General features: G+C 27.7%; 1 protein-coding gene across 3 annotated transcripts in view; it reads left to right on the forward strand.

The window, feature by feature from the left end:
* LOC136084560 (3-galactosyl-N-acetylglucosaminide 4-alpha-L-fucosyltransferase FUT3-like) overlaps nt 1-27,516 on the forward strand; it is a 48,042-nt gene that overhangs the window by 19,292 nt on the left and 1,234 nt on the right. Inside the window, exon 2 of one of the 3 annotated variants that reach the window (XM_065804727.1) lies at nt 7,360-7,643. The exons of 1 other annotated variant lie outside the window; for it this stretch is intronic. In XM_065804727.1, the coding sequence (XP_065660799.1) occupies nt 7,601-7,643 (43 nt within the window). In that variant the 5' untranslated portion in view covers nt 7,360-7,600. The remainder of the gene's footprint in view (nt 1-7,359; nt 7,644-27,516) is intronic. One more of the 3 variants, XM_065804728.1, reaches the window with a different exon arrangement.

The raw sequence follows: 27,516 nt of genomic DNA on the forward strand, positions 1-27,516 counted from the left end.
ATACCAAGATTACGTGCTGATTGTTCAACATTTTCTTTAATAATACGTTTATAGTAATGTTTATCCATATTTCCTTCAATAAATACTAACTTTCCAACACCTGCTGCCGACATACATCCCCAAACCATTACTGATTCATTTCCGTGTTTAAATGTTCGGACTGTAGTTCCATTTTCAACTTTTTGATGAACGCCATACACGAATTCTACCATCAGATCTTTTTACATTAAATTTAGACTCATCTGTCCATAAGGCTTTATTCCAGAATGAGTCTGGCATATCAATGTACGTTTTAGCATAGTTTAATTGAAGCTTACAACTTTTATCACTAATACAAGGAACCTTTCTTGGAACGCGACTCACTATTCCTTGTCTTTTAAGACTTCGAATGACTGTTTTTGGACTAATTTTAACCCCCAAATCGTTTTCTATTTTGCAAGCTAAAGTTTTGGCACTTACAAAACAATTTTTCTTGATTGTGGAAGTCAAGCTTCGTTCAGCACGCTTATTCAGTTTTTTTGGACGACCACTTCTGGGCAAATCAGCTAATTTTCCTGTTTTTTTGAACTTGTTAATAATTGAAGAAGCTATGGATTTTTTAGAATCAACAATTTTTGCAATACAATATAACGATTTTCCTTCATTCCAATGCTTAATTATTAGCTTACGAATTTCTACAGTGGTCTTAACCCGTTTCCATACATGCAGACTTTAGTTGAGGAAGAAGTCGAAATCGAAAAAAACTTATATATAAGTCTTTTTTTCAAAATATATATACTTTATGCTTATAAAATATATATATATATATATATATATATATATATATATATATATATATATATATATATATATATATATATATATATATATATATATATATATATATATATATATATTATAGTAATTTCAAACATATGATAATTTATGCAAATATACAATAATAAAAAAATTGTTATAATTTCAAATTAAACTCTATACTACAACATTTGTTTAAAAAAATAATCTATGCATATATGCATATAGTTATAAATTAAAAATGTTGTATTTTCAAAAAAAATTGTTCATCAATTTTTAAATAGTTTCGATACTGTTATTGACTTTTCTTTCAAGAAAAAATATGAAAACGATATATTTTTCAACAGCCTGGATAATGCAGTATTTAAAGATAAAAATATCGAAAAAATTTACAGATATTTTTTAAATTTTGGAAAAGAATCAAGTTTTTCAGACCACTGTTGTGCACGGAGAAAAGTTCCAAGCTGTACTATCTGCGGCTTTGAAGTCTGACTCCGCTAACAGGTGGAGTGCAAAAACAAAATCAGTAAAACCTGTCAACAAATAGCAACGTTAGAATTACCTTGACCTAAACTTTTTTGTAAAGAAATTGAGTTATTGATAGTGTTTTGTACCTCAGAATAATATTTTTCTAATGAATTAAAATGTTATTAGTAAAAATGTCGCAGAGAAAACATAAGCTATAAAAAAGTTTGCTGTCTCCTAAAGTTTTTATACTTTAAGTCGTTTTATATTAAAACTAAAAAATGTGAACATAAAACAAGACAATTCGAACGCTTGAAATATATTGAGGAAATAGTGGAAGTAAATTTAATGCACGATGAAAGCACAACTAGTTAAACCAAAAGCAACGCAAAGCCATTGTATAATCGACTATTAACTTGTGATTTTAAAATTTTTCTTGGGTTTTAGAACAAGACCTTAATTCATATTGACGGCGTTTTAAAAAAGTTGCAGGATCCTCTCATAATGTTGCAGGATCATCAAAAAAGGTTGCAGGATCCTAAAATGACCTCGTATGATGCAACTTTTGATTTAAAATCTTTCCGAAATTATTTTCATGTTGAAAGTAAAGTGTTAGTGACACGCTGAAGGCAGAAAGTCGAATTTGCAAAGAATGGGGCATTGAAATTTAAATTCGTTTAAGAATAAAGAAAAAAATGGGTTGCAAAACATCGAAAGAAGTTGATTAATCAGCTGAAAAAGAAATGGAAAGAGTTATGTAAGAGACTGCCGAAGGTTTATCATATGAATTTAAAAGTAGAAGCGTTCGTTTGCAAAAAATTGCAAAAATGTTGGATTTTTTCTTGATATGGAAAGGTTTTGTTTTAAAGCCGAAACAAGCTACTTGAAAAATCATCGTGAAAAATTAGGCGAAGTTTTGATGATGATGGATAAAAATTATATGAAAAAGTTTTGGATTATAGAACGCTACTATCAAGCCGTTCAGAAAAAATTTCAAGATAAAAATTTTTTAGTATGGCGACCTATATCAGTAATATTTCAAAGTTTTTATTGATATAGATTGCCACACTTAAATGCTTACTTGGAACGTGTAAAATTTTTCAACAGTTTTTTGCATGATTATATTTTTGTTTTTATTGAGTATATTTATTACAGGTATATAAGTATGCCACAAAATATATCTATTTTGAATAAATGAGTGCAAAAAAAATTGAACACAAAACAGACCAACACAAATATAAAGGTTTAAAGAAAGAAAACAATCTGCAGCCGTACTCATATCTCTCCGTTAAACTAAAGGGGAATTTAAGAGTCCATTAGGAAAAAAACTCCAAACGACCGGTTTAAAACGGAGGAAAGTATATGGTATTCTGTTAGTTTGTATCTACTTAACACTTAGTTTTATTTTTTTAAGTTTTATGTTTATGCCTCTTCACACTTAAGGACAAGTTTTCTCGTACCTCTGTTTTCTTCAATTTTTGCAAACGGATCAAAATATAAAAACCGAATATTTTTATTGAAAGACATTTCAAGAAATCACGATTTTCTTTATCACAGCAAAATGGAGGTCTTATTCACTAAGTGTTTAAACTATATGATAAATCCAAAGTTATTTATGTCACTGTCTGCCTTGTACTTGTGTTCTTTATGTTAAAAAAATGAGCAACTAATTATTCAAAAATTATTTTACTTTTAAAAAGAAAATTTTCTTAGGCTAAAATGAAACTTTAATAGGAAAATGTTAATCAAATTTTAAATTATAATATTTTAATATTCTCTAAAAACCAAATAAAGTTTAACAATACTTTAAATACATATAAAAATAACTCTTAAATAATACTTAATATAAAGTGATACACACAAAAAAACATAGATTTTCTCAAAAATCTGAATTCAAATATTTCTAATTAGCTTGGTTTCAACAGAGAAAGTTTGATGTAATCTCTACAAGGCTGTATCTTAGAGAATATAGAAAGCTTTATTTCCCACCTAATCCATGTTTTATTGCTACAGCGTAGAAGACCGTACGGTTTTATCGTCGAGTACCTCTAAGAAATGTTCGTGATAAAATTTATAAGATATTTACAAGATAAAAGTTTAGTTAACGAACTTAAAAATTAAAAAATATTCCGTTATAAATACAAAATGCGTTATATCTATTATATATGTAGATTACAATTGTTAATGATACATATATAATTTTTATAAATTCATAATTAAATAGAAAGTAAAAAGGAAAATTACTAAAAAATATCAACAGTATATCGTAAAGTCTTCGACTGTAAAAATGAGTTCTTTAAGCTTTTAGTTTAAAAGAGAAGTAGTTACTTCGATGAATAAAATTCTCAGTAAAAATTTTTAAAACTATTTTATTCCATAAGAATGGTCCGCAATATTAGGGTGTGTCGATTTTTAATTTTTTTTTCAAATTTTAACAACGGCGAGGTTACATTTAGTAAAGAATTTTATGGAGATTCCTAATCTGCAAAAAAAATTGTTTTTAATAATGTCTTGCTGTGTGGGTCAGCGTTGTTTTGAACGGAAAAATTACTAAAATATGACTAATTAACAAAGCGAAACTATAACTGAAAAAAAAATTTCTAAAATTTTTTGATGAACTCAGTAATTGTTATGTTAAATTTTAAGAAAATTGATTAATTGGTTCAAAAAGTCATAAAAATAAACACAGAAAAAGAGTTTTTGTGTAGGGTATTTTACAAAAATCACGCACTTTTTTCATATTTTAGACAGAGAATGTTACGTTAAAATGTGTTGTTTTTTTCCTGTTTTTATTAAACTTTAAAAGTAAAAGAAGTTCTTTAGGGAATTTTATAGGGAATCTATATCTGAAAAAAAAAGTTATAATAAAATCTGTCTTTTTGGGGGAAACACTTAGTTTTCAACGAGAAAATGACTAAAATATGAATAATTAAAGAGAAGAAATGATAAATAAATAAAAAAAATTCAATTATTTGATAAACTCAATATAAACTATGTTAAAATTTATGAAAACATCATGTTTTGTTAAAATGTCAAAAAAATAAACACTTAATGGGGGCTTTTGTGAAGGTTGCTTTTAGAAAAACTAGTCAATTTTTTCATATTTAGACAGTGAACGTTATCGTATCGTAGGGTTCGCTGTCATATTTAAAACAAAAGTTACTTTTGCAAAGTTTTTGTTTGCATGTTTGCAGTTGAGGGACCTCGGCATATTTTCTTCCAATTGAATTTTTTGTGCAAAAACATATTTCCATGAGAAACTAGTAGAATATGCAAAAGCACAAGAAAACAATAAGGGTTTTATGAGCACAAACAATGCTAATTATAACTTAGTATAATTAGCATTGTTTTTTAGTTAATTAGTTATTGTAAAATACCCTACACAAAAACTCTTTTTCTGTATTTATTTTTATGACTTTTTGAACCAATTAATCAATTTTCTTGAAATTTAACATAACAATTATTGAGCTAATCAAAAATTAAAAAATTTTTTTTTTCAGTTATAGTTTAGCTCTGTTAATTAGTTATATTTTAGTAGTTTTTCCGTTCAAAACAACGCTGACCCACCCACCCAGCAAGACATTATTAAAAATTTTTTTTTCAGATTCGGAATCTCCATAAAATTCTTTACTACAAGTAACCTAACCGTTTTTGAAATTGAAAAAAAAAAAATTTAAAATCGACACACTCTACCGCGATAATCAACACAAAATTTAAAAAGATTTGTTTTATAAAAATGGGCTGCTTAATAAAATTATCATTGAGTAAAATGTATTTATTTTTATCTTTGATGAAAGCAAAATATGGAAAGAAATCGGGGATAAATTGGTTTTACATTTAACAATAAAACAAAGAGTATTAAATATATTAGGCTTATATATATATTAAAGACTTTCATCTCAAATAATAGAGGCTTATAATAATATAAGATGTGCTTCATGCTTCTGCTGACAATAAAGAGGTTTAAGTTAATTTTTATTTGTACTACCCCAAGCTATGTTTGTATAGTTTATGCGACAATGAGTGATATAATTGTATTAAAGTACGTTTATTTAAAATATTTCTTGCTTTGTACAATATTCTTATACTTTTTGAAATTTTACTTTATAAGTTTTTAATGTGATTTTTCCATGTAAGGTTTTCTTCTATACAAAACACCTAGATAGTTAGTTACTGTTACTTTTTTAATTTGTATATTGTCAATAACAAGTTGAGGCGTATTAATTTGCAATTTATGTTTTTTGATAAGAGGATGGAAAAGAATCCATTTAGTTTTATCAATGTTAAGAGATAATTTGGTAATCTTTAACCAGTCAGATATTTTTCTGTTACATTAATAATTAGTGTCATCAGCAAGCATTATTGTTATTAATGAGGAAAAGAAGAGGTCCTAATATTGATTTTTGAGGAAACCCACATATAATATTTAACAAATTTGATGAAAATATTTTATTGGCCTAAAACAAATTGTTTACGATTAGTTAAATAACTTTTCAACCATTTTAAAACATCGCCTGTTATACCATAATTTTTTAGCAAGAATTTTATGATCGATGGTACCAAACGCTTTTTAAACCAATAAATATTCCCAATGTGAATTTAGAATTGTTAAATGAGTCAGATTTAGCTCTTGTAAGCTGAATAATAGCAAGCTCTGATGACTTTTTTTTTTTTAAATCCATATTGCATGTTATATAATAACTTGATTGCTAAAAGGTTACAAAATTCTTTCAAATTCTTTAAAATTTCCTTCTTTAATTATAAGAATAATTTTTCCTATTTTTAAATTATCAGAAAAAACTAATTAATAGAGCATTTAATAATTTGGAAAAGTATGTTTTTAAAACGTCAAAACAGTTTATAATAACATCCCCATTGACATCATCAGGACCAACTGCTTTATTTGTCTTGAACAATTTAAAAGCACTTTCAAACTCTTCACAAGACAAATTTATTACAAAAAAAAAATTTAGATACGAGTTTAGACGGTTATATGGTACCTTTATTAATTTTTTAGGGTTTGAAATTTTTTCGGCTAACTTTGGTCTAACGGATGCAAAATATTTATTAAATTTGGAAGTAATAATTTTTTGACCAAGAAAAAGATTACCATCTTCTTTAATAACTGAGGGCAAAGATTGCGACGTTTTTTCAGTGTTACCAGTAATTTCGTTTATTAGTTGTCAAGTGCGTTTTCAGTTTAATTTGTATTTTTTAAGTAAATCAGTGTAGTATGTTTTGAATTTTTCCTTAGGCATTCCAATAATTTTACGTAATTTTTATAAATGGTCTTACTACATATATATATATATATATATATATATATATATATATATATATATATATATATATATATATATATATATATATATATATATATATATATGTATATTTATATATATATATATATATATATGTATATTTATATATACATATATATATGTATATATATATATATATACATATATATATATATATATATATATATATATATATATATATATATATATATATATATATATATATAGTATATATATATATATATATATATATATATATATATATATATATATATATATATATATATATATATATATATATATATATATATATATATATATATATATATATATATATATATATATATATATATAGAGTAAGACCATTTATAAAAATTACGTAAAATTGTTTGAACGATTTGTTCAGTGGACGTTACGGATTTAATTTGTATTTTGCATCATTACGCGACGGAAATTAATTAGTAGTTAGGTATTTATAATATTATCAATTTGCTTTTAATTAGCTAATAGTTGTGAGATAGTTATATGTTTAATGTGTTTCAAAATAATTGTTTATGTGATAATGGTTAATTATATATTAAAAAAATTAAAACTAAAATTGATATAAAAATATATATAATTTTATGAAATATATTACAATGGCTGTGTATGTGAGTAATTTATTAGTTAGCCTGGAGATATATGAAGTAGATTACCATAGTTATTTTTAGTTGTTAGATTTGTAGCGAGCTTTGTAATTTTTTATTAAGAATTTATTTTGGTGGCGGCACTTTGATAAAACTTCGCTTCTTTTATTTAGAGTAAGGCGTACACACAATGTCACAAACAAATAGTTAACTGATTCCCTAGTATTTTTGGCCAAGAAAGTTAGACATGCATGACTAACTCGTGCAGTTTTGCTTCCTCGGTTTCTGGCTTCAATACACTCTCAGACAAAGAACCTGATTGGAAGATACTTAAATTACCTAATAAAATAAGCACGATGAATTTTATGTACAGATTGTGACAAAGGTGTAGTTTTTTGAAATGTTTTATTAGTAATGGCTGCAAATAGATATTCAGATTTATCAATCATATCAATGAGTAAGTCTCGAAACAACTTATTTATTTTGATTTAGGTGCTCTTCGTGGTACACTATAAATAATAAAAAAAATACATTAAAGCATATGCAACACCAACAAAAATGTCAAAGTTAGCAGTGTTTTTGTGAAATATTGTTAAAGCTATGTGTGTGTGTGTGTGTGTGTGTGTGTGTGTGTGTGTGTGTGTGTGTGTGTGTGTGTGTGTGTGTGTGTGTGTGTGCATCAATATATATATATATATATATATATATATATATATATATATATATATATATATATTTATATATATATATATATATATATATATATATATATATATATAGAACCCTTAGATGTTGTCCGAAAGTTTTTTCGATATTTTGTTGACAAAAAGTAAAAATTAAAATGCAAGACCGGAATTTTTTTTTTTTAATAATGATAGACTGCCTGCCCCAACCAAACCCTCAGTCGATGTAGCAGCACTCCCTTGCGGGTCAGGCTATTTGTCAGTCGATGTAGCAGCACTCCCTTGCGAGTCAGGCTATTTGTCAGTCGATGTAGCAGCACTCCCTTGCGAGTCAGGCTATAAGATAGTCGATGTAGCAACACTCCGCGCAAGATTTACAGTAAAAAAAATAAAAATAAAAGCATTTTATTAAAAAAAATAAAAATAAAAACATTTTATTAAAAAAAATAAAAATAAAAACATTGTTTATATTGTTAAAAACATTCAAAATGTTATAAAAACATTCAGAATGTTTTTAAAAACATTCTGGTCAATTAAATTTGCGTTTTTGTGGTTTTTTTAAAAAACGATTAATTTGTAATTAAATTAATGGTTTTTACTTTCGTCCAACACGGAAATGTTGGACGAAAGTCAAAAGTAATTAAAAGTGACGTATGTGTTGGCGTAAGAATCACTTTTTTCCTTCCGCTCTTCCTAAAGCCAACAAACTATAGAACTATATATATACATATATATATATATAGTTCTATAGTTTGTTGGCTTTAGGAAGAGCGGAAGGAAAAAAGTGATTCTTACGCCAACACATACGTCACTTTTAATTACTTTTGACTTTCGTCCAACATTTCCGTGTTGGACGAAAGTAAAAACCATTAATTTAATTACAAATTAATCGTTTTTTAAAAAAACCACAAAAACGCAAATTTAATTGACCAGAATGTTTTTAAAAACATTCTGAATGTTTTTATAACATTTTGAATGTTTTTAACAATATAAACAATGTTTTTATTTTTATTTTTTTTAATAAAGTGTTTTTATTTTTATTTTTTTTAATAAAATGTTTTTATTTTTATTTTTTTTACTGTAAATCATGCGCGGAGTGTTGCTACATCGACTATCTTATAGCCTGACTCGCAAGGGAGTGCTGCTACATCGACTGACAAATAGCCTGACTCGCAAGGGAGTGCTGCTACATCGACTGACAAATAGCCTGACTCGCAAGGGAGTGCTGCTACATCGACTGACAAATAGCCTGACTCGCAAGGGAGTGCTGCTACATCGACTGACAAATAGCCTGACCCGCAAGGGAGTGCTGCTACATCGACTGAGGGTTTGGTTGGGGCAGGCAGTCTATCATTATTAAAAAAAAAAAAATTCCGGTCTTGCATTTTAATTTTTACTTTTTGTCAACAAAATATCGAAAAAACTTTCGGACAACATCTAAGGGTTCTATATATATATATATATATATATATATATATATATATATATATATATATATATATATATATATATATATATATATATATATATATATATATATATATATACCGTTTTCAACAGCGTCAACCGTATTTGGGCGCCAATTCGGGCGTCACCCAAATTAAATTTGAGGACAATTTTTTTTTACGTTTTTTCGGAATATATTGTTTTTTTTTCGTAAAAAAAATGCCGATTTTCCGCTAAAGTTTGCCGGAACGCATATTTACATACTCCACAAGGCGATAGCACACATGCGTAAAAATCAAAATGCAAGACCGGAATTTTTTTTTTTTAATAATGATAGACTGCCTGCCCCAACCAAACCCTCAGTCGATGTAGCAGCACTCCCTTGCGGGTCAGGCTATTTGTCAGTCGATGTAGCAGCACTCCCTTTCGAGTCAGGCTCAAATTTAAAAATATGTTTCTTTATAAAAAAGTACGAAAAATGGAACAAATGACTCGAAAGGGAGTGCTGCTACATCGACTGACAAATAGCCTGACCCGCAAGGGAGTGCTGCTACATCGACTGACAAATAGCCTGACCCGCAAGGGAGTGCTGCTACATCGACTGAGGGTTTGGTTGGGGCAGGCAGTCTATCATTATTAAAAAAAAAAAATTCCGGTCTTGCATTTTGATTTTTACGCATGTGTGCTATCGCCTTGTGGAGTATGTAAATATGCTGCCGGAACGAGGGGGTACTGCCGCCTAAATTTTTTTTCTAGAATCGGACCTGATGTATATTAAGGGAAACATATAAATCTATGCATACCTGCCTATATTGGATCCATAAGTGTGAAGTAGTGAATCATCTTCTTTTAGTTTACGCTCACTCTGCTTGATAAGTTGATTACCCTGTTTGATCAGATTTTTTTATAACTTGCTTTTCCTCCTCATATGTTTTAATCTATATTTCAAGTTCTTTTTTTTTTTATCTTTTATGTATTAGTTGTTAATAATAAAAAAGTTATAAATTCTATTTATTTAGCATTATATGTATTATATATATATATATATATATATATATATATATATATATATATATATATATATATATATATATATATATATATATATATATATATATATATATGGGCGATTCCACCGTTACTTACGGGACATTTTAATTTTCTTAATGCCAATCTTATAGTTATATATCTTTTATCTTATAAGATTAGATGTTCATGTAGGTATGTATCATCCCGAAATCATTTAATTGTTCAAATGTATATTTTAAATTCTTTCAAATAGGAATTGTTTTAGAACAATATTTCATTATATAGTGTGTTACTTACGGGACTCAAAAAAACATTACGTTAAACCTGATTATTTGATTTGAATACTTCAAGCAAATTATTTAATCTATGTAAACGAGCTTCTCAAAATAAATCTAGTAGTTTTCATTCTATATAAAATTAATAATTAGAAACTTTTATCAATTTATATAAGCATTAAAAAACAAATTAGTTACGGGGACAGAATTAAACGTTACTTACGGGGACAGAAATAAACGTTACTTACGGGGACAGAAATAAACATTACTTACGGGACATAGCTTATTAATAACCATAACAAACAGATTTTTTAACATGAAAAGTTAAAAAACTTTCAAAGAATTTCTATACATCAGTAATACATTACACAGACATATATATATATGTATATAAATATATATTTCTAAATATTACATCTGTATATTACATATATTGTTATCTATATACATATTACATGTCTAGACATGTAACATATACTTATGAAAAAACTTAATGTGTTTAATATTCATCATAAGCATCAAGAAAGATAATTTGTCATCTATTATTTTTTCGTAGCATACACTTCTTCACTCCAATTTTGGGATTAGCTGTAGTATTCTAAAAAAATGATTAAAAATAAGTAAAATTAAAGTCTAAAGCCTATTTTATTGTCTATTTTATGTGCATCCTAATTTTATACATTTTATAAAGATTCAAAAAACTAATCAACAAAATACATAAAAACCTGCATTCCCATTAACTTTGTTTTTTTGTTGTTGTTTTTTTTTGCAACTTTGATTTTAGGAGTTGCTGTTTTTGACTCAAAAGAATATCGTTTTGTTTGTAGGCAATCATCAAAAAAGGAAAAGTAATGAAAAGTGGAAATCCCTTTTACATAATTTGATTTCTGAAACATCTCTTGTAGATTTAGTTCACTGATTCTTTGATGAATATGGTCAGATAAAATTAAAGAAATTTGAAAATTTGGGTTGGTATTTAAAACTACGTGATAAAAATCTTCAGCATTGTTAATAATAGCCTTTCTGGTTAAAACCTGATTAGAAGCAATTCTTTTAACAACAGCTCCCAAGCCATCTATAGGTCCTTTTCCATGACTAGTTGCACTATAGTTCCATTTGATGGTAATCCCATATATTTTTTGGAGCTTTTGAGTACCTGCAATAATAAATCTGTTCTTAAATTGATGGACCATCTCTCCAAACTCTTAACTCAAAAACATCTTTTGGTAGGCTTTGAATTAATTTATCAAAATATACTAATGATGTTTCTTTATAATGAGTAGTACAATCACTAACAATTGCATGACAAATCTTCGTATTTTGAAACCAAGTCACAGAAGTAAAGATAGTTACCTGCTGTTGATTCCAGTGTGCGTTTTGGACCTCATCTTGAAAAAAACATTTGTAATTTTCTGCGTAATCCATTTGTATCATTACTATTCCACTTACCTCTTTTGTGGTGCTTTTGTCAGATTCTAAACTTTTGTGCTGTTGCCTTTTAATAAAACTGTGAGTTAAAAAGCTAGGCATCAATAAGCATAGATGATCGTACAAGTGCACAACTGAAGTGCTTTGAACTAATTGCTTCATCTTTCCATTATCATCTTGCCACTGTTTCCACTCAACAATTTTATCCGATGTATCTCTATCACACTATAATTGATACTTTTTTTTGAAACCACATTCTTCATGCTGACACTCACTAAACCAACATGCTGGGTCATATGGGCATTGAAGGCAAGAGTCTGCAAATCTGTTAGAATAAACAGGTAAACTTGCGCTGCAAACAGAAAGCTTTTTCAGTGAAGGAATTACATTTTGATGATAGATACACGTGCATAAATTAGCTGGTGTTTGTCGACTAAGGAGAACATGTAATGGCCTTAAACTTGCAAATTTACTTCTACATATCTTGATATTTTTTTTTTCTGCTATAAACAAGGCATGAGTCTCTTTTAGGCTCATGTACATGTGTCTTTTTTGAATATGCTCTTTATTGCAATTATTTATGATAGCAACTCTATCTTTTATTCCAGGAGACATACGGCTAATATCATTATTTTCATAAAATTCAAAGACTTTTTGCTTGATTTCTTCATTAAAGAAAGTTGCTCCTCTATACTCAATAGAATTTTCTACAATTTTGCAATTTAGTTCAACAGCTAATTTTGGAATAACTGCTTTTTGCTTTGAGGGGCTATTAGGTTTTATTGCTTTTACTTTATTTGCAGCTCTTGACAGAGAAGAACATGTACTATATGGCTGCCTGTAGCAAATAGTTTCATTAATTTTATTTGAAGTTTCTTTTCTCCACTTAGCTTTTTTTTCCCTTTCTTTAATCTTTCTTTCTGTATCAGCTTTATATTTTTTATCATTTGGCAACTTTTTGTATTCTTCCTTTTTTTTTCTCGGTGTTTCTTAACATATTCTTTATTTTTTTCCCTTGCTAAAATAGGATTCAATCGTCTCCATTTACTCTGTCTTTCTGCATTAGTTTTAGCCATTAATTTTTATTTTGGTCTGAAATGAAAATAAAGATTGTCAATAAGTTGTATAAATGTTCAAAATACTTTCGATAAGATTTTCTATCCATTAAAAGATAGTTTTGTAAATAGATCGTTGTATTTTGAACTTTTTAAATATCAAAGTGTTTTGGATAAGTTTCTAACTTTAAAGACTATACAATGAGCCGTTACTTATGGGACATTGAGCCGTTACTTACAGGACCAAAATAAACATTGTCTGCAGGCTCTAAGGAAATGCTTCAACTATCAGATTTTTAGTTTTAAATATAGAAAAAGTAGTTTACTGTGATTGTTTTCCCTTTCCCTTATTGGATACTTTTTTTAAGCATAAACTTAACAAAAATGACATATTTGTTACTTACGGGACAGGCAAATTAATACAAATAATATATATTGTCAAAAAAATGAAGCTTGCTAAAATAATTTATATTTTTAAACTTCAAATATGAAGTAATAAATGTGTGATAGTTAGTCTTTAAAAAAACAATTCCTCTCTCTCTCTCTCTCTCTCTCTCTCTCTCTCTCTCTCTCTCTCTCTCTCTCTCTCTCTCTCTCTCTCTCTCTATATATATATATATATATATATATATATATATATATATATATATATATATTTGTATATATATATATATATATATATATATATATATTTGTATATATATATATATATATATATATATATATATATATATATATATATATATATATATATATATATATATATATATATATATATGCTATACGCTTTAATCAATAAGCAACTTATTTACAATTTATTTATAAAAATTAATGCACAGCTTTAAGCCGCAATTAAAAATACAAAACAAACACAAATTATGTTAACAAATCAAAATAAGGAATCATTAAACATAAAGTAACACAAAGATTTTTTGAGTTTTGATGATAATTGAAATTTATTTTTTTGAAAATAACACTATTGAGTATGGAATCGCCCATATATATATATATATATATATATATATATATATATATATATATATATATATATATATATATATATATATATATATATATATATATATATATATATATATATATATATATATATATATATATATATATATATATATATATATATATATATATATATATATATATATATATATTATTAGTCAATATTCATAGCTTATTTAACAATAATAATAACTTAATATATGAAACATATTATACTCACAAGAGATATTAACTTTGTTGACTTTTGATGTTTTAAATTTTGTTAGAATCAACTTTTTTCTTTTTCCACAAATTTTTATTAAGAAAAAGCCAGCCAGTCAAAAATGCTAAAACTCACTGTCCAACCAGCATAAAATGATAAAAACGTGGACTGAAAAAATATAGCACATGCAAATACATTTTTTCTTGTAAAAATATGCCTTGAAAAAGTCTTGTAAAAATATGTCTTGAAAGAAAATCACAAAACAAAAGTTTGCTGAGATTAAAAGTAACCATTTTAAAACATTAAACCACGAAGAACTATGAACAAATGTACCGCTCCGCATCCAGTTTTGTTTTTTATACTTATTAAGTAACCGGTTTTTAATAAAACCCACTACAATTAATTGATTTTATACCATGTTACTACAGAGGTAGCCAGAATATTATTTCACTTCTAAAAAATTTATTTATCGCAGAATATTTATAATAAATAAAAAACTGGCTACCTATGTAGTAACATGGTCTAAGCAATCAATCTTTACGGACACACAAAATCAATGATCGAAATATTTTTTTTTCTTTCTTGATTTTTAATTTACAAAGTGTATCGTTTATTTGATAATATGCGAAAAAATTGAGGAAATTTGGAAATTATCGTATGTAATATGAAGATTTAAAATCCGGATTTTTTTACCCCTGAAAATCCCGAACTTTAAAAGGCAAATTTAAATAAATTTGAAACAATAATTTTTTTATTAACTAATGTTAACTTGTTTTGGTCAAAAAATATTTAATATATCAAAATTTAAAAATTTTTTCAGAAAAGTAAAATCCTATTTCCGCTTCGCGATGCATAGTGCCACTATGTATTCACATTCGTTACTGACACCGAATGAGAATAAAAAACGAAGTATAATATCCGTTAATGTTATTTAAGAACAATATTACTGTAACAATGTTACAGTACAAAAAGACACTGGGTAAATTGCAAAGTTTATAAATTATTATTCAATAATAATATAAACGAAAAAATATCAAAATTGTCGCAAAAACAACAAACATCCAAACGAGTTTTTAAATTATCTTTAACGTGTTTTTTTTTCTGGAATATTATTCAATAATAATAAAAACGAAAAAATATCAAAATTGTCGCAAAAACAACAAACATCCAAACGAGTTTTTAAATTATCTTTAACGTGTTTTTTTTTCTGGAATTCGCATTTATTTAACCAAATTGTTGCAAACTTGGGTAATTTATTCCGAATTACAATTGCAATTAATATTTTTCAGGCAACGTTTAGGCATACAGTGTTTTAATCTGTTAAATTGTTACAATAATAAATTTGTCAAATATCATATTTTTTGGAGGAGCCAACATTACGCAGAAGACTTTCATTAGCAATTTTTATTTATAAAACTGTTCAAAGGTAAGATTCATTAAATTATACTTGGTGAGAACGATGCCCTTTACAGATTCAACTAAAAGTCTGTTCCTTTCCTTTGTCCATTGAACATTAATCAAAGAGAAAACTCCTTCAATATTTCTGTTGTGTCCTGAGATACAAAAGAATACTTCACAAACTTTTAGCATCTCTGAGAAGCAACTTGCATTTGGACAAGTTTGAAAAAATAAAACTCAATATTCATGCAAGGGTTTTTCAAAACACTGCTCGTTTTTGCCTTGCACAAATGGTTTAAGAGAAAAGTATTGGTCAAACAATTGTACATCATCCGAAATGTACATTTTTTCGTTCAGGCATAAAATGCATTCCAAAAGGTCATCAAATGTGGTGTCTTTTACTTTATTTATATGCATTCAACCAAAGCACTAAAATTCATCAAAAGGTTTCAACCACTTTTTTAAATAAAGAATGTGTGCTTCATACACTAGTTTAACTTATGCCATATAGCATTTATAATATTCTTCTCTGTCACTTTCTTTAGGCTTTCTTAATATATATTTGACTTTAAGTAATAGAATTTTTTCATCTAAACAGTCTTTTAAAACTTCCGCGGTAGAGTGAAGAAGACTAGTATCTTCTACTAAATGACGTTTCTTCGCTTTCAATTGATGCAATATTTACTTGAAAGAGAAACATCAAGGAATGCAAAAACGGAAGATAAACTTCTGAAAATTCATTGTCAAAAAATACTTTTATCGTAACAGGTGGTTAATATACAGAAATAAAAAATACTTTTAAATAACCTCAGTAATCTTTCAATAGTTGGAAACAAACTTAACCGTCTAGTTTTAGAGTGATAGAATAGTTGATGATAACTAATGTCCTCATATTTTCATAAATCTTTTAAAGCTTCTGTTCTAACTGTGTAAATAGAAAAATAATTGAATATTTTCAAGACAACAATTTCAACAGCAATCTTCATTAAATCTGCTTCATGTTGTATGCAGTGGTGCAAAACGTGGGCAGATCAAAAACCTACCAACGGGTTTGATACCTCCAAAATATACATTAGCATTGTCTCCAGCAAAAGCAACACTCTTAGACAACAATTCATATGTTTGGAGGGTCTCAGAGGTTTCATTTGGTGTGTTATCTAACGTAAGAATTTTAGTTTGGATACCACCTGGCTTCCAGTGAAAGTATTGAATAACAATCTGAAATTTTTTCTGTGAAACATGATTGCTATCATCTGTGGAAAGACCGAAACATGAAATGCTATCTAATGATTTCACCAGTTGATAAACAGTGTGGGGCCTATTACCTTACTTTCTATTAAGATTCACGTTGCACCCTTCAGCAAATCAAGAATAGTTTGTTTTCACAGTACTTGAAAACTTGCATTTTCTTTTTGTAGAAATTGAAGTCATTTTTATAAAAAAGTCGAAATTCAATTTAAGTGCTGTTGTTGCTGTAGGTGTAAAAACTGACGCAAAAAAATGTGCTGAGCTAAAAACGTTTTAATCAAAAAAGGATAGATCTATGTTTTATAATTCGTTTGCCATTTTATCGAACAACAACTGGAAAAGCGAAACGCACAGAGTTAAAAGTAGAACATGAAGTTTTAGTTTAAGAATAAAATGTCAAAAAAAAACTTTTAAAAGTTTCAAGAATATTTAAGTTTAAATGAGGAAATATATGTAAAAAAAAAAAGCGTATGAAAAAATTAAAAACTTAAAATATTAAAAAAGCCGAGTATTTTAATTGTTTTCAGCTTCGCCTGCCGGACAGAGGACAAAGGATAAAAAAGGTGGACATTTCCTCCTTTTGACGTCTGGCAACCCTAATTTTATGGAAGTTTTGAACAAAATTATTCAACAACTTTTATTAAGTCTTAATAAAAAAATACATTGTATTACAAAATTAAACAAAACAAAAATACATGCAAATATTCAATATAAAATATAAAGAACGCAATAATATTTATACGCAGCAAATACATAAATATATACTTAGGACTATATTATTTAATCTATATTTTATGATTTTTTTTTTCTTCTGCATAATACCTCGCCTTAACAGCAAATTATTCATTTTGACCTTGTAAGAAAAAATGGCTAAAAGACATTTTAAAGAAAGCGCTAAATATGAAGCCCACATTAAAACCAGACGGCTTCTATATAGTTGGATTAACTTTGTATAATAACTTTGTTTATTGTGTTTGCTCGCATTGGTCCCATTTGAAAACGAACTACCAAACACACCTATGTCCAATGCGCGGCAGCCCATAGCAAACCCAAAGTAGTTGCTAACAGGGTATTTGTCTCCTTTTTATCAAGGTAGTCAAGTCAAGACCTTTTAGACAATTCTCATAGTTGATTTTTTTAAGTGATGGTATTAATTGAGTTGCCCAATGTTGGACTCTTCTAATAAATCAATTTCTCCCCTTCGAATAGGTGACCAAACTGATACTGCAAACTCTAACAGTGGTTGCACAATAGAAACATAAAGTATTCTCAGGAGTCTAATATCTGAACAAATGAAGCATTTTCTAATCAAACACAATGAAATCGAACCCAATCAAAAGTCAATGTCCACGCAAAATCCAAAAAAAAATATCAACAGGTTTACCATTCTCTAAGGCGGTTGAAATAAAATCAAGTGTTTCAAGTAGATTCGTTACATATATATATATATATATATATATATATATATATATATATATATATATATATATATATATATATATATATATATATATATATATATATATATATATATATATATATATATATATATATATATATATATATATATGACCGAAACAGTTGTTCCTCTAATTTATGAAAAATATGAAAACACAAATTATGAATGATGTAGCAAAAGCAGATTTTTTAAGTTTCACCACTGACGGATGGACTACACATCCCAATATTATAAGCTTTTATTCTCTAATAGCACATTGGGTTACCTCAGAGTTTAACTCTATGACAGCTGTACTTTAAATTAAAAAAATGACAGGCTCTCATACAGGTGTAAAGATATTTTCTTCAAATTTCTAAAGGATTCTTTAAATGAATGGAAAATATCAACCAACAAAGTGTACTTTGTCCTCTCAGAAAATGCTGCTAATGTGAAATTAGCCATTAAAGAAGCTGGTTTAGAAAAAAATTCTCTAAGTTGCGTAATCCACACTCATCAACTTTTTATAACCGATAAGCTTTTTAATGTGTGAAAAATGGTGAGAAATATATTTAGGAGCTCCGCCTTTTTCTGTGTTCAGCGAAAGATTGTTTAGTACTGGGGGAAACATTTATGAATCGACACGGTCCCGACTAACTGTACAACATGGAGAACATCTAGCTTTTGTGCACGAGAATTGGAATTTTTTTTGAGAAATGGAAACAAAAAAATAGATTCACAGCTTTATATAACATATTTTATTACTTTTCATAACATTATAAACGTTTATATTTCTTTCTAACATAATACAATTTGTTCTATTATGCTTCAAATATGTTATACTTTATGTTTATATTTTTTAAATTTGCATTTCTTGATTTTGAAGTTCTCTCTTTGTATAGTTAAATAAAATTTAAAAAGTTTTTAAAAAGAAAAACTAGATTAGAGGTAGATTGTCTACTTTTTAAAGTTAGTGAAAACAAAAATTCATCATAAAATTATTTTTAAAAAATTTTAAACGCTTCGGTTGTAGTTAGGCGTACTGATATTTATCAGGGGTTCCGATATAGTATTTAGAATACTCGCTTGAAATGTGTTGATAATTTATAACCAGTAAAAAAAATTTTAAAAACGTGTGGAAGCAGTGTTAAAATTATGTAGGATACCCGACTTACCATGACCCGTATTATACTGGTCGTGGTAATAAATTTTTACACATATTCTTTATAGTGTTGTTTTATTTCAACAAAATATTTAAATTTTGTAAAAAGACGGGGACGGGGTTGTTAATTTTTTTTTTACATTAGGTTTTCATTAAGTTTTTATTAAATAGTTTCAATAGTTTTAAAGATAATAAAAGTTTAAATGCAAAATATTTTTTCCTCTAAAACAAAATGTTTCCTCGTTAATGTGTGTTAAATGAGCGTACTTAACTAAATACCTAAGCACATTAATAACACAAGTATCTCTATCATGACATAAGATGTTCCTAAAAATATCAGGCTTTTTCAAAAATGCAGCGAGCGGTTGCTTACTTTTAATAATTTATCTTAACAGCCACTGAGGCACGTTCAGCTAAAGTATTTTAACATTACTTAATAAGCCTCTGATAAGTAATTGTTAAACAGTTTTGAAAATAGATACGAAAGCTCTGGAAAGAACTTCTGCAAAACTATAACAGGTATGTTGTCCGGAGCACAAGCTGTAGAAGAGTCTAAACAGGAAATCACTTTATAATCAGAAGCTGAAGTGATACGAATGTCAAACCTGTTTGTTGGCTATATGAGGTAGAATGTCAAGAGATGAGATTGATGAAAAGTTGTTAGGAAACCATTCAGCTTTATCTTCAGGTGAGATAACAAAACCTCAACCACGCAAGAAGGGAGGAATAACAGATTTGGCCTTGTTATAGACACTGTTAAAGATTCTTCAGAAGTGGAGTCTAATTGTAGATATAAAACACTAGCATTTGTGACTTTAGAATAGCGGGCTTTGTTAGCAGGTTAGCAATAACATAATGTTATAACTTTGACAACATAATAGATTTCACATAATTTGAAAAATAGTGCTGAATAAAAATGTTTAATAATTATCTAGAATACTGATAAATACTTTTCAAATAAAACTAAATTCAAGTTTAAATTAACTAACAAAAAAATGTGATATGTAGATAAAAAATTTTAAAATTGAGTTTAAAATACAATTGTGGCAAATCATATCATTCATAGTATTAAGGGGATGGTAAGTTACAATGTTATTTAAAGTATGCGTAATAAAACAAAATCACTTTTCTAAAATAAATATTTCTATCAGTGATTCAAAGCTTTTATATCAAAGAGTTTTCTCCAGCAAAATAAGTTTATTATTTTTAATTAGTGGTAATTAATTCCATTAATTTATTTGTGACTAACTGTCATTCTAATTGCATAATTGTAATCAAATGAAACAACTTGTGTTTCAATTCTCTTCAAACAATTTAATATCTTTTTTTATGCCCGATGGAAACAAAAGTATTAAAATAGTTTTTTGCTTCATGCTTTTCATAAAAATTTTTAAGAACTTCAAAAAGATATTTTCTTATAACATTAAATCTTTATTATAGTATAATTAAAAGTAGAATAAACCGTACCTTAAAATAAACATTTTATATAAATAAGTCTTATAATTTTTCATATTCTTATTTTGTAAAAGAAACTTTTGTAATAAGGTTCAGAAATATATGAACATTAAGCTTTATATACTGATACTAAATCTTATTTCATGATATATAAGCTTTATGATATAATAATAACATAACTTTTTATACAACTTAAAAATATATTACATGAAAACACACTATTTAATTTCAAATATTTATATTGACATATTTTTACTTCTTTTTCTTGTGATACAATCTATTTTAAGTAAATAAAATCACGTCTTCTCGAGATACAAACTGTGAAAAATGAACTAAAACAATTTCTTCTCTCCTTTTCCTGTCATAACTTTTTTTTTATTAAATTTTCATTTAAAGTGTAGTTTTTATTTAAATTAAATAAAAACTACACTTTACTTATATATATATATATATATATATATATATATATATATATATATATATATATATATATATATATATATATATATATATATATATGTATATATATATATATATATATATATATATATATAAATATATATATATATATATATATATATATATATATATATATATATATATATATATATATATATATATATATATATATATATATATATATATATATATATATATATATATATATACAGTATCGGACAAAACGAGTGCAACCAAATAATGCTAATTTACTTTCTTTATATAAAAGTGCTTCATTTTTTCAATTTAGAGAAATAACTAGTAACTGTTTAGAGACAAAGTTCTTCAAGTTTTATTCATCACAAAGTTCATTATTTGTACACGAAAATTAATAAGTATACCAAAAGTATTAAAAAAAGTTGATTTCCTTCTGGACAAAACAAGTGCAACTCGACAAAATGTTGACCAAGCTGTATTTCGCCATCAATATTTCGTGGCGAATTCTTTGTTGTCGATCGCAGCCTTGCATCTTCAAGGCATAGATTCGATCAGGTGATCAATGAAACTTTGTGGAATCGCTGCCCAGGCCTTTTGGATTTGTTCAAACAGTTGATCCTTATTACGAACACTTTCACGATTAATTCTGCGGTTGACGATCTCCCACAGGTTCTTGATAGGGTTGAGATCCGGAGATTGAGGCGGCCAATCCATCATCGATAGGTGGTTGTCTTGAAACCACTGCTTGACTACTTTTGCAGTGTGTTTTGGATCGTTGTCTTGCTGAAAAACCCATTTTATTGGCATATTGCATTCAGCATGAGGTAACATAACATCTTTCAGGATATTTTTTATACATGAAACGGTCCATTATTCCATCGTTTCGATGTAATGGACCTAGACCGTTAGAAGAAAAACACCTCAGACCATTACATTGCCTCCACCATGCTTCACGATCTAATGGCAGTAACGTAAATCGAGGCGTTTTCCGGCCGATCGACGTACACGGCAAATGCCATCGCTCCCAATATATATATATATGATGATAATATAATGAATATTAATAATATAATGATGTTGAGCTTCGATTCATCACTGAACAGGACAGTTCGCCATTTCTGCACATTCCAGTCAATAAGAGATGTAGCAAACAGGAGTCTTTTCTTCTGGTTTTTTAGTAAAATCAGCGGTTTCTTTGCAGGGCGTCGAGAAAACAATCCGGCTTCAACAGCACGTCGTCTGATTGTTCTGTCCAATACAGGCAGCTCTAATTGCTTTTGTATCTCGACTGATGATATCTAGGGATCCTTGTTGACGGATCTGACGATCATAGAATCCTCTCTAGAAGTGGTGGAACGCGGTCTTCCTCCTTTGTTATCTGCTGCCAACTTCCCTGTAGAACGATATTTGGAATAGAGTCTTGATACGGTCCACTTTTTTACTCCATATTCATCACAAACACTTTTTTGTGACATTCCACTTACGTAATCGCCAATAATTTTCTTTCTTAGTTTCAATCCAAGAATGTCGGGAGCCATTTTTGCACTTGAAGTCATAAAAATAATAAAAATAAATAATCACACTTCTCAAGGCTTACCGTGTTACATTTACCTTGCGATGATACAATAATGCTCTGTGGAACACAACGTCTTGGTTGGATGTGGACTGTATTGATGTAATGAAACACTTGTTGTATTTCACTTCTTGTATTGATGTTTGTCGATAAAACACTTTGATAAAACACACTTCGATAAACTGTCTTGATAATACTGACTGAATCACTTCCATATACTGACTGAATTACATATCGATTTACACGTCTCTTATATAGTAAAATAAACCTGTGTGAACCTGCTCTGGAAGAATCTAGATGCTTTTTTTTGATGCTTCTGGAAGCTTCCGGATGCGTCTGGATGCTTCTGAATGTTTCTAGATATTTCTGGATGCTACTGGATGCTTCCAGATGCTTTTTCTGAAAACTTCTGGAAGCGTCTGCATGCTTCTGGAAACTTCTGAATACTTCCTTTAATTAATAAAAAACTTCCGTGTCGTTGACACGGACCAGACTTAAGAAAATGAAACAAACCAAAAAAGTTGCACTTGTTTTGTCCGCTGCAAAATGGCACTTGTCAACGAAATTCTGCCTGTGTGCTGCCACCTGTCAGCGGATTGCTCATGTTATGGCATGCTATGACTCCAGACTCCTGAACTGTTTGCTGTGGTAGTATAGTTGGTTTCGTTTTTAGGACATGTAAAATTAGGAACACTTTTTAGCATTGTTCGATGTTGGTTGCAAATGTTTTGTCCAATACTGTATATATATATATATATATATATATATATATATATATATATATATATATATATATATATATATATATATATATATATATATATATATATATATATATATATATATATAATTTATAATTTATAATTTATAAATATAAAAGCAAAACATAATATACACAATATCTTTTACGTTTATCTAAATCATTTAAATACAACTTTTTTGTTATCAAGTCTTGCTACGAGGCAATTGTATGTTAATGCTTTTCGTTAAAAGTTAATCAACTTTATATGCGTTTATATAATTTATAACTAATGAAAAAATATTTACTAATTAAACAATTGCATCATATGTTAAGCTTTGTAAATATCTCTCTGTTTAAGCTGTAGTTGTTTAACTTGTTAAACTTTAAAATATACTAAAGAGATCGTCCATAAATAATGTAACGCTAAATTTTACTATTGAACAACGACAAAGAAACTCCAAAGTTTTCTCTTGCAGACTCTTAAGTTTTGTAAAAAATTAAAATAACTGATTAAGTTTAATGATAATCACCGCGTAAAAGATCTTCTTCATTTTTTAAATAAACTTAGGGTTGCGTACTTTATGAACGATCTCGAATGCCATTATGGATGCTTGATAAAGTACGCATGCGTAAGAATATGTCATTATTGGAAAAAATTTATATTACGCCAATAATTTAAGTGACTATTTTTTGCAAATATAAACATAATAATCTGTTTGCCAGAAATAATATTTTGCAAATATAAGCATATATAATATATTTGCTAGAACTTTTTACATGTTTAAAGCCAAAAAATTTGGTTGTAAAATACCCAAGTAATGCCATTCTGCCCCGAAAAATGCCAATAAAAATACCAACTTATGAAAACTATATTTTCATGTTTTATTTCAAATTTTATGGAATTATGTGAGATTTAACAACATTTTGACCACTTTTTAACTACAAAGTTTTAAAAACATGTTATAACATTAGAAATTGCGACGACAGGCAGATGATGGAGCCTTGCTCCTTTTCCAAAACTTGCTTTTTTTCCAAAACTTTTGAAACAAAATGGAAAAATATATTAGAATTATATAGGGATTTTGCCGAAAAAAAAATTCCTCCCATTCCCTAATTTTCCGACTGAAGGTATAAAAAAGACTTTTATTATTTATTTTTATATTTTATTATGTTTTTGTTTATTATGTTGTATATCAGAGCTGGGCATAGCTGCCAATCATTCTAAAGCACTACCACTACCATCAGCATCTTTGGGAACAAAATTTCGTACCGCTTTTCCACTACTTTATCAAACTTTATAAATAGTAGCGCAACTAGTCCGCTACCAAAGAAAATTTATTTACGAAAAATAGCAAAAGAAAAAACCTACTGTCCTCCTCTCCCACTTTGAGTTTTTGATATCCATATGGGAGGATATAAGCTGATATTTTTTAAAATTGTTTTCCACTTATATTTTATTATGAATATCAAGTTTAATATCAATTGATGTACCAATATGTACTTTATTGCATCATAGACGGAGTTTAAACTGGTTGTTCCAGGTGAAGTCAAATAACATCAAGTGAGCTCTGAGGTGCCTCGATGTTATTTGCCATTACAGTCCTCCTATTTTAGGCATAAAACATTCCATATACCATAAGTTTTTGCCCCTTTCAGAACAATGGTCTCGGATTTAAATTCAAACGTGGCACTATCTAGGTATCCTTAAGAGCAAGCAAGTTCATTGTCTGAGCTGCACAACCCACAGTACTTTGGTAGAACGATATCACCATTGCAACTTTCTAGAATTATCTCCAACAAGAAAAGCATTAATTTGACCAGTTTAGAATCGATCTTCTCTCTCTGTTTTTCTTACTCGACTAAATTAAACTCGTTAAATGCACTTACATAATTTGAACCATGTCTGTAGTTGTTGCATCAACCTAATTAATCAAAAAACATTGTAAAAAAACTGAAGTTCAGGTGACTTTTACACTTTTCAATATGCAAAATATTATTGAAACAAGAAATAGTTATCTATTGACAGTTTTTGAAATATATTGATTCTACACCCTTTGTCATTTATACTAATCTCCTAATACAGGTTGGACACAACTTCTATTATGAGCTTCCCATGTTGGCATTTTTTTATTATCTTGACATCTGACTCCTTGAAATTGTTTTTAGAATAAAAACTTCTACTAATAGAACCTTTTTGTTGAAAGAAAGTATTTTGAAAAACTGAAAGTAAAAAGTAAAAAAGATTGAGCAATACTTAACATGAAGATTTACATTTAAATGTAAAGAATATTGAATACATTGAGCAGATTATAATTGGTACTATAACAACATTGCAATTGTTGTTCAATTATATTTTGAAAAGTTCTTGTTCAAGTTTTGATAAAGATTACTCCATTTAGATGATTGAAAAGTCCAGATTAACTCATAGGTATACATAAAGTAAATAATACATCGACATTTTATATAATGCATTAATGCTGTTTCTTCAAAGTTTTTAAATCAAACTGCACACATCTGAGATTATTGTGATAACGCAGAATAACTTCGATATTTTGAAAGATTCATGTTTCTTTTTCTTCATTTTCAGTAAATGAAAAGTCTTGCATAAAAGTCTGATATTCTGGTATTATAAATCTCATGACATGAGATTTTTTAGTGATAGTTTTTACAGCTGACACCTTGTGTCAGCTGGAAAAACTTTATATTTGTTTTAACATTACATACTTTGAAGATTACATAACTTAGATATTTGCATGCACTTTTGTTCACATTTTCTAATAAAAAAAGTTCAGCGACTCTTTCTCGGGTGTAATGGCTGCCGTGAGTTTCGAGTCAAACATTCACTAATAATCATTATCAAGTTTAGCTATATTTTTTCAACAAATCTCAAGTTAGACAGAATGATGTAGTTGCTGATTAAGTTAACTAAATATTAGTTAAGTTTTCTAAATCACAGAATATTAGTTAAGTTTTCTAAATCACAGAATATTAGTTAAGTTTTCTAAATCACAGAATATTAGTTAAGTTTTCTAAATCACGGAATTTTTATTACAGCAAAGAAGTAAAAACTGAAGTTTTAATTTTTTAAAGTTTTTAAGTTTAACTTTCCAATGTAATTGTATTAAAAGTTATTGGATGTGTGCAAATACACTTAGACTCTTTTTTTAAACTTTTCTCCGGTTATGTTTCATCAGAAAATTAAATATTATGCACATATATCACACGCCTGAGTAATATATATATATATATAAATATATATATATATATATATATATATATATATATATTGACATATTTTTAAAATAATATTGGGGATGATCCATAATTTACGTAACGCAAAGTTTATTTAAAATACAGAAGTAGGAGATCTTAAGCTCATTTAAGCGGCAATTTTCATTAAAATATAGCTTTGCGTAAATAATGAAGTTAGTGAAATTCAGCTTTGCGTAATTAATGGACGATCCCTTATGGGATTGTCCATAAATTACGGCAAGCTCACCCAAGGCCAAGGGTATTGTTTATTGACATTTCTCTAGAGAAGCCCTTCAAATATTGGTGATATAGTAGCTCAGACCTCTGTGTCACATGCTATATTATCAGATTATTTAAAAAGTTTTTTTAAATATTTTAAAACATTAAAGCCCTTCTAACTCTATTGCTTGTATAACAAAAGAATTAAACATCGCTATTCTACCTAGATTGCAAAAATGCACAAGGGGTTATCTTGCTCTACCTTATCCTAGTAAA

The sequence above is a fragment of the Hydra vulgaris genome, chromosome 09 (genome assembly GCF_038396675.1).
Source record: "Hydra vulgaris chromosome 09, alternate assembly HydraT2T_AEP".
NCBI lineage: Eukaryota > Metazoa > Cnidaria > Hydrozoa > Anthoathecata > Hydridae > Hydra > Hydra vulgaris.